The 9977-nt window shown below is 33.1% G+C and overlaps 1 protein-coding gene across 10 annotated transcripts; it reads left to right on the top strand.

Moving 5' to 3' along the window:
- The first annotated feature begins 1975 nt into the window (after positions 1-1975).
- On the top strand, positions 1976-5804 carry LOC145129564 (cysteine protease ATG4-like). Of its 10 annotated transcripts, none has more exons than XM_079064317.1 (9): positions 1978-2347; positions 3485-3956; positions 4036-4121; positions 4195-4245; positions 4363-4742; positions 4836-4974; positions 5049-5104; positions 5206-5276; positions 5341-5804. In XM_079064317.1, the coding sequence occupies exons 2-9, from the start codon at positions 3488-3490 to the stop codon at positions 5529-5531; spliced, it is 1443 nt and encodes a 480-aa protein (XP_078920443.1). In that variant the 5' UTR covers positions 1978-2347; positions 3485-3487; the 3' UTR covers positions 5532-5804. The 10 variants fall into 10 exon arrangements, with proteins under 10 accessions (XP_078920444.1, XP_078920443.1, XP_078920439.1 ...); XM_079064313.1 differs by having other exon boundaries at positions 3474-3956; XM_079064314.1 differs by having other exon boundaries at positions 3448-3956.
- Positions 5805-9977: the final 4173 nt, after the last annotated feature.

Raw genomic sequence — 9977 nt, 5'->3', positions numbered from 1 at the left:
TCTAAACTTAATCCATTAAGTCCAAGTCTTCAACCTTTAAATCTGAATCAATATGATGTTTAGATGGATAAAGTTTCCAACTTTATCCATAACAAGGTCACAAACTTTCAAGATCTAAACTTTATGCACTAAAATGACCAAAAAGTGGCAATATGACAAATGACTAGATCTATGAAACCAATGAGCAATTTAGAAGCTTTTTACTCACAATGGTCTAGGAATGATGTAATCTTATTGGATCTATACTTGAACTCTTCTTTCTATACACTTTGTCACTACCTTGCTCTTCAAGATTCAACATTCTAATGGAGAAATAAGCTCATAAAGTATCAAAAACAAGTGAGAGGAGGCTAGGATTTCTCAAGGAATGATCTTAGGTGATGGAGGCTGGTAATGAGAGGATTTCCCATTAGTTAGAGCCCTTAAATAGGGATCAAAATCAAAGATTTAGGGTTTTGATCGGCCCATACTACGCCCTGCGTAATTCAATAAACCCTCTTTACGCCCTGCATAACTTTAAATTACACCATGTGTAATCAAGAGTCCCCATTTTCCCCTTCAACTTCAAACAACCATAACTTATTCGTTGCAACTCCGCTTTCAGTGTTCTTTATATGAACAGAAAGGTATTGAAGAGCCCCACAATCCTATGAAGTTACTGTTGGCTTATCACATACCGAACTAAAACCATAATCCACGCAAGAAGCCTGATCTATAACTTTTCCCTTTCTACTATTCGGTTCCAACACACAATCAAGGGATTAGATCTACTACCACATTATCAACCTTCAATAAGGTCCAAATTTACTTTCTTAAAGCCCAAAGCCTTTTCATGATCGAATTTCGGTCCACAACCCCGAATTAAGAAACGACTCGAAACAGGGTATTACAATATGAAATAGATTGAATGATTCAAAAATGTAATTTTCTTTTTGCCTCCGACCGATTAAGAGGTGCTTGCAAGCCAAACATGTTATTGCTTAACGGTTTATACATAACCTAACCTCTTAACCGAATGGTTAAGAGGTGATTTAAACACACAATCGGTTAATTGTGTGTGTGTGTGGGGGGGGGGGGATGGGGTGATATGGGATGATAGTAAGGATGTTATTCGGGTCAGAACCAGAATAAACCGAATAAGATTAATTGGAGGAACCAAAAACCAGACTGATTAAACTAATACGAGGCCGGTTCCGGTCGAGTATTAATCGGTTTGGTTCGGTTATTACCCGAGTAAATCGAATAACATTTACAATATGCTTAGGGACCGAAAAGAACCGAATAAAACCGAATAAAGTAAATGATAGTTTAAAAAAAGCAGCTTTAATATCCCTTGTTTAGGAGTCTTTATCTCATTGAATATACAACCAAAAAATGCATGTAAACTATGTAAACAATAGTTTAAATTGAGAAATACAAGCTGGAAAAAATATTGGTAAATCGGATAAATAACGAATACGTTGTGATAGTTCTAAGTTGCTTTAAAATTCTGCAAACATGAAGAAACAAAAAACTCAGCTTCAATACCTCATGTTTAGGGGACTGTGTCTCATTGAATATATAACAAAAAAAATAACATATAAACTATGTAAAGTGTGTTAAATTGTGAGCTACAAGCTAAAAAAAATTAAGCAAATAACAAAGTCGCTATAAAAGTTCAAAGTTAATATAAAATTTTGCAAACATGCTGAAAAAAAGAAAAGAAATGGATAGCTTATTCGGGTCCGGAGCCTTTAGAACCGGTTAAACAGTTATTCGGGTAACCCGAACCGAAATACCCGAGGACCAAATAAGCCTAAAATACATACCTGCGAACCGAACCGTATAACTTATTTGGCCGGTTCCAGTTCGAGTATTCGGTTCAAACCTTCGCCCTAAATGACAGCGAATATCCAACAAAACTAAGGTCCTATATGTTTGTTTTTTTATTGACTCTTAATAAGAAGTCACTAGCGTTTGTTTACTTCTTACTTGAATCTGAAATAAACATCTTAACCGAATAAGACTTGGGAGGAATCTGAATGTAAAACACACACGCTTGACCATTAGGTCCTTACGCTTCTCCTTCTCCTTCAATCGACTCCACCACTTCATCTGAGCGAATCACACCTGCTTCTCCTTCCACCACCACCGGCCCTCTAATCCTTCAATTGATGGTCGGCGGCTCCTCTGAAATCGACATATCTGAAAAGACATCGCTCGCCATCTGTTGCCCTCTGCTACGCTCCTCCTTCAGTCACGCCTCTGCAATCATCTCCCTTCCAATCGACGCACAGATTCAGAGCCGACCCTCACCATCGGCGACAGCAACCACCGATCGCCGCCTTCCTCCGGCCATTCCCTGTCGGTGAGTTTTGTTCCTCCAATTTTGAAATCGATTTTCACAGAATCAAGTTTTTGAAATTGATTTTAACAGAATCTAGTTATTGAACTCGAAATAGAAATCGAAACCTGAAATTCGTCTGAAATCGAGATTTTGAAGAATCTATGGAAAAAAATTATTTGTATAAAAATTCCTAACATTGTTGTGTACACGTACCAAGTAGCGTAGGCGTTAAAACTCAAGCACGTCGCTTTCACGCGTTTCACGTGCAGGTGGCCATTGTTGTCAAATTTAGCGTAAGCGTTTAAACCTTTCTTCAATTGTTTGATTGATTGTAGATACAACAATGGTGAGATACGTATAATTAGGGTTCCAAATTTTCGGAGAAACCTCTCTCTTCTCTCGCAATTAAGTTTTCTCTCGAATTATTATAGAGAATTCATTGTAGCGCTAATTGATTGGTCCGATTTGTTACGAGCTAGTTTCATAGGTTGCTTTCTGATTGTTATAATTTGAAGCTCGGTACAAACAGTAAGTTCTTGATTTTTCTGGTGTTTTTCTATAGTTTTATTGATGAAATTCGATTCTGTTCAACTTGTATAATCGTTTCCGTGCTTTTGCTTCTGATTATTTGCCTATGTGTTTGCTAGTTAATTCTGTTTTTCTTGTAGAAAGTTAATGAACGATAGCTAGAATTGGGTGTAATTATGTTGATTCATACTTGATCGGTCCTTCCTTGCACTATTTTTGTGCATTATAAATGCTCATCTCTTCTCATAGAATACAGTTTGTCTATTTTGTGCCTTTTGGCTGTTATTGTTATTAATGATTCAGATGTTATTAATGATTCCTGCATTAATATATCGTCCTTTGAAGGAATGCTAGGTTTTAGAGACTTATAAGTATAAGAAATTTAGAAACTTTTTTATCGAAATGATGCCTGTTTTATAAATTTACAAACTTTTTTATCGAAATGTGAACTGAATTCAAAGTTTTTTATGGTAAATTTAATACTTATTTACTTCCACATGTTTCCATTTATTCTTCATTTTTCAATTCCATAAACCTATTTCATCAATACACTTGCAAATCACTCATAAAATTCAAGATATTCTTGCTCCTAGGAGCTGGTTTGATCATTGTGGTGCAGCTCATGGTTAGGTAATGAAGAATATACATGAGAGGACTGATTCTTCAAAAAATTCTTATACAAGTTCAACTGATTCTCCAGATCATAGAATTTGTGATTCTTCTTCTTCTTCCAACTATTCTGAAGCAGGATCAAGCACTCACAAATCCCCAAAATCATCATCATTGTGGTCAGGATTCTTGGGATCTGCCTTTTCAGTTTTTGACACCCAAAAGAAGGACTCCACCACCACCAACAACACTAGAAGCCATGGTTGGACTGCAGCTGTGAAGAGAGTCATGAATGGTGGCTCAATGAGGCGAATTCAAGAACGTGTTTTGGGTTACAAAACCAATGTTTCTAACTCAATAAGTGATATTTGGCTTCTTGGAGTTTGCTACAAAATTTGTCTACAAGACCCTTCTCAAGAACCTGTTCATACCACTGGATATGCTGCTTTTTCTCAAGATTTTTCTTCAAGAATCTTGATGACATACCGAAAAGGTTTCTTTTTTCACTTTATGGTTATTAAACTTTCTACATGATTACATATATAAAATATAATAGCTTTTCTTTCATCTAGGTTTTGTTGCTATTGGTGATTCAAAGTACACAAGTGATGTAAATTGGGGTTGTATGCTTCGAAGCAGTCAAATGCTTGTTGCTCAGGTTTTTATTTATTTTCATTTCCACTCAATTTTGAGCAAATTTGATACTTGATTTTTGTATATTTCTTTGTTAGGCTTTGATAGTACATCAACTAGGAAGATCTTGGAGAAAACCTTCACAGCAGGTGTGATACATATAAATATATGTATATATGTATATATATATCTAATCATTTATAAAAAGTAAAACCAGTGGAATACCATTTCTACCCTTACTCTTTTTGCTAATAATGCAAATGCAGCCATATGAAGAAGATTACATTTCAATACTACACAATTTTGGTGATTCAGAGGACTCACCTTTCTCCATTCACAATCTTCTTCAATCTGGAGAGGGTTATGCCCTTGCTCCAGGATCATGGGTGGGCCCATACGCAATGAGTCGCACATGGGAAACACTCGCACGTAAAAAAATTGACGAAAATAACCTTCAAGATAACTCCTTTCCAATGGCTATTTATGTTGTTTCTGGTGATGAAGATGGGGAACGTGGTGGGGCCCCTGTTCTTTGCATTGAAGATGCTTTAAACCAATGTTCTCAGTTTTCAAGAAACCAAGTTGAATTTTCACCTTTGCTTTTGCTTGTTCCTTTGGTTCTTGGTCTTGATAAAGTAAATCCTAGGTATGTAAATATGTAATGTTTCCTTAAATTTCAATAATTTTATATTTTTTTATTATTATTGTATTTGACTTGTTATGTAATTATGTAAACCAGATATCTACCATTGTTAGCAGCTACATTTACATTTCCACAAAGCCTTGGGATATTGGGTGGGAGACCTGGTGCTTCAACTTATATCATTGGTGTTCAGGATGATAAAGCTTTTTATCTTGATCCCCATGAAGTTCAACAGGTTAATTTTATATTATTTTAATAATCTCAAACATAATTTCTTGAATTTTGTATTTTTCTCTTATATACCTTTAGGCTGTTAATATAAGCAAGGATAATTTGGAGGCTGATACTTCTTCGTATCATTGCAAGTATGTATTTTTATTATATGATATTAAATATTAATTTATTATAACTTTTTATCCTTTTTCATAATGTGGCATGTGACTATAAATAAAATTGTTGATTCCAGTGTTGTACGCCAAATTCCACTTGAATCCATCGATCCATCACTGGCTATTGGATTTTATTGCCGAGACAAAGGTAGAGAAGGAATGGAATCAACGATTCCTGAATTCAATTTTTGAATTTTTTTTTGTGTGTGCAGATGATTTTGAAGATTTTTGTTCGCGGGCATCGGAATTAGCAGCGGAATCGAATGGGGCACCGCTATTCACAGTGACTCAGACGCGCCACCTGGCAAAGCCAGGTGGCACAAGCAGGGGTGAGGAGGTTGATTCCTTTGATGGAGTTGATGATGCCGAGGGCTCTGCGCAAGATGAATGGCAGCTTCTTTGATTCCGATTCCGATTTCGGGATTCCGATTCCGGGGTTGTGGAAAATGTATGTGGTTTTTCTCAACCCTGTAGGTAGCTCTCTGCTTTGGTTATTTTAAAACAGAAGTTGTACATGGTGCTTGTATGATTGTAAACCTCGGAGGAGTTGTTTTAGGTGTTGATTGTGTTTGTGTTTGTTAGAAGATATGTTGCTGCGATTTGGTGTTCATATTCTTTATAAATCTCAGATGGTTGCATTCTTTTATGTTTATAATAATATCACTGTTGATATAAATTCTATTGTTATTTAATTTCATATACAGTCTACTTAAGGTATTTTATCAAAAATCAAAACCACAAAATTTTGAGAAAAAGGGAAATATTTAATATTTTGTAAAAAATAGTGGCATAATCATCAAAATATCCATCATTTTGGCAGATGATCTGCGAAATGCCAATTAGCGAAATCACAAAACGATGTTATTTCAAAGAAAAAAGAATCTTGTAGATGCTATCTGCCAAAATGAAATAAATTAGTTTTCTATTTTTATTTATTTATTTATTTTTTGTGGTTAAATTTTTAAAGGCCATTTCGACAACAAAAAAGTTTTTTTTCTTTTTTCTTTTTCTAACAGCTAAACAAAAAAAATTGTTTTACGTTGTAGTTTTAATCTGCAAAAAAAGATCTACGAAAATTTTACTTTTTTATATATGATGTAAAAATTCAAAACTAGAAAAATTTACTTTTATATATATATATATATATATATATATATATATATATATATATATATATATAGTTCAATTGAGAAAATAAAAAAGGTTGAGAATGGGGGAATCATTCTCAGTCACTCATTTAATCTAAGCATAAAAAGACACGGTGACAAACTTATAAATATGATAATAACCTTCAATCTCAAATACGCAACTGTAATTGATCGTTCATCATCCAAATTTCTCCTCCAACCTTCAACAATCATCCAGATTTCTTCAATTAAACCATCATCAACACCATCCAGTGCTAATCAATCATCGATCTTCGTCAATAACATGTTTATCAACACGATTCAACAGTTAACAACAAAAATTCATTTTTGGTTCTTTTAATCCAACATTCAATTCTGCTTGAATACGATCAGATCTTCAACATCTACGATTAATTATACTCCCAACGTCATTAGATCAACATCATCGATAATCAACAAAAAATCCACTTCATATCATTCATTCAACATCGATTATCAAATAAAACTTCAAAATTGAGGTTAGAAAAAGATCAAATCGTTTTTTTTTGAAAAATTTCATATAATTCTCTATCAATCTACTATTTTGTAAGATTTAAATAGTCAAAGTATCATGTTTTTAACATTTTTAAAAAAAGTTAAATTATATGCACTCCAACTGTTTGATGAAATGTATAAACTAAATTACCACGTTATATTCATATATGAATATGTTTTCTCACCTGAATCAATATATGATATTAAAACAAAAAAACAAATATGCAAGTCTGTATGTTATTCATATGTGAATAACATATAAAAATTATATATATTTGTGAAAATACCTTGTAATATTCATATGTGAATATACTGTGTAATATTCATAAGTGAATATATCATCTAATATTCACAAGTGAATATACTATATAATATTCACATATGATATACCATGTAATACTACGTAATATTCAGATATGAAAATATTATCTAATATTCATAAGTGAATATATCATCTAATATTCACAAGTGAATAAACTATGTAATATTCACAAGTGAATGCATCGTCTAATATTTAAATATAAATATACTATGTTTATTATATGCTATATTCATATATGAATGATACTTAAATTGTAAAAAAATTAATCATAGTTTTTATTCATAAGTGAATAACGAATATACTGTAGTAAAAGCCTGATTCATTTTTATTCACTTATGAATAACGATAGCTGAAAATATAAAAAAAATAAATTTTTTATTTTATCTTAAAACTATATCAATATGGATGTCTATTTGTAGATAATAAAAAATCATGAATTTTGGTATATTTAAAATCATTTTTCGATAAAAATAGCTTCTTAAAAATTAAAAAAAACGAAAAAACTATGTTTTTGTATATATTAAGGTAATGCTTAACATAGTTTAAGGAAACATGTTTTGTTGGAAAACACATGTCTATTCCTTTCCCATTTCCGCTGGTACGACGGAGGCTTTTGCGCCAAAAATAAATGAGTGGTTGAGAATGATTCCCCCATTCTCAACCTTTTTTTTTCTCAATTGAACCCTCCTCTCTCTCTCTCTCTCTCTCTCTCTCTATATATATATATATATATATATATATATATATATATATATATATATATATATATATATACTAGTAGGGTACCCGCGTGATGCAGCGGCGCGAGATATTTCCTTTCGGTAGATAGTTTTCATCTGGCTATTTGTTTCCTTTTTCGTATCAGATAGTTCGTTTCAACCTTAACCTTTTGGTGGATTGTTTTGTATCGGATAGATCTTTTCGACGAAAAGTTTATAGATAGGTACGTAGATGTATTAACGACGAATGACGATGATTTGTTGATTGGCGGTGGTAAACTCCTCTTTTCGGTAGTAGAAGGGAAGCTCGTCCTCTTATTGTTTGTGTCAATACTCAACTTCGCCAATCTGGTTGAACAGCCTCCCAATGAGAGCGAGCCACGACTTTGCTTGTTGTTTGTGTTTGTACGCCACGACTGCTCAACCAACTGCTAAATCATGGGTTATAATCTCATTTCCTCTGGAAACAACCCTTGGCAACCCGATATTTAAGGAAACACAGCTAACCTAAGCGGGGGTAGAATCAATGACCCAAGGTTTGGGAGTCAAGGAACTGGAAGAAAGACACGTGATGGACTGATCTCTTAAGGCAAGAGAGGCGGTAGGAAGAGAGCCATTAGAAAAGAAAGAAATTCAAAATGTTCCTGATGGAAGTGGGCATGGGTAGCTAAAGTGTTTTCACTTTGATTCCCTTCCCTGTAGATATGAGAGATGGACATGGAAGTAAGTAAGAAAGTTTTTAAAGATCTGATCATATAAGGGACTGTCCAAGGGACTACACCTCCACAGATGCTATCAAAAATAATTTTTTTTCCTCACTCTCCACTGCTACTTTGGAGTAGCCTAATCTATAACAAAGCATCAGACCAAAAAGGGGAGCTTTGGCTTCTGCAAATGTTGGCACCTGGGACATAAAAGGTAGAAAAAGCAACCAAAGTGGAGCCCTTATAGTCCCTAATAATGTCACCACATGCTGTCATGCCATTCCTTGAAGAATCATCCATGTTCAACTTCAAAATACGAAAAGGAGGAGGAGCCATTTGATCCATTTTCCTTTATTCCTACTCAATTTGTGTGTGAAACTCAATTATGATTTTGGACAATTAAAGTCTATTCCTCCCTAATGACTTTTAACAATTAATCATCTTTGGCTTTCAATTTATATAGTAGTTTCAATATAAACCCTTGATTTTCAAAAAGGATTAATTCAAGGACCTAAATATATCTAAAAGTAGTTATTTTTATAACACATTATATTGTGAAATGCCTAGTTATAGCCAAACAAAATTTAAAATTTAAAAATTATTGACAAATTTGTTATAACTAAGAAATTTTGGTCATACTTAAAATGTCATTACTTTTTTATTTTTACACACGCAAATAATCATCTTCTAATGCTAAATTTGTATAAAAATATTAAGACTCTTATGATTTTTACGATTTCAAATCCCATAATTTCACATCCATCTTATTTTTATTTTTGTTCTCAAAAGTACTATTTCTAAAACATAATAAACATCATAGCCCAAATACAAGCAAAGTAGTTTCGATTAAAAATATAATGAACACATGGTATTTACACGAATGATTGCAGACAAATGGTATTTACACTAATGATTGCATCAAAATATTTGAAGTCTTTGGATTATAAAACTTCATATTTACATTAATGATTGCACGCAAATCAAACCCAAATGTTCCAACCACCATTTGAAAACACCATGAACCAGATGATAAAAATAAAACATATGCCTACAAATCAAATAAAAATATTTAAAATTGTGAAATCGTTCAAACCAAGAACATCTTCAAAATAGATAGTTCCCAACAAAATTGATAATGTTGAATATGTAACCATCACAGCCTACAAAAAGTAACAGAAAAATGAGATTCTACAAAATCCGCAACTCTATTTCCATGGAAAAACAAGAAAAAGCGGATAAAATTGAGCATTATGGCCATTGTATAACCTGATTCATCAGAAACCGTAAGTTATATTAAAAAACCTACATCAAAAAATGATCCCTCTAATTAGACGTACAGTCCATTTGTTTATCTTCACCATTGTGCTTCTTCTTCCTTCCAACTTTTCCCTTAAAATCACCCCAAATCCAGTCAAACAACATGCTAAAAACAATCCCTACAAA

Source organism: Lactuca virosa, chromosome 8 (assembly GCF_052849685.1).
Source record: "Lactuca virosa cultivar CGN04683 chromosome 8, Lactuca_virosa_CGN04683_v6, whole genome shotgun sequence".
Taxonomy (NCBI): domain Eukaryota; kingdom Viridiplantae; phylum Streptophyta; class Magnoliopsida; order Asterales; family Asteraceae; genus Lactuca; species Lactuca virosa.
Note: the sequence above shows the minus strand (reverse complement) of the source record. Positions and strands in the feature narration are given on the sequence as shown.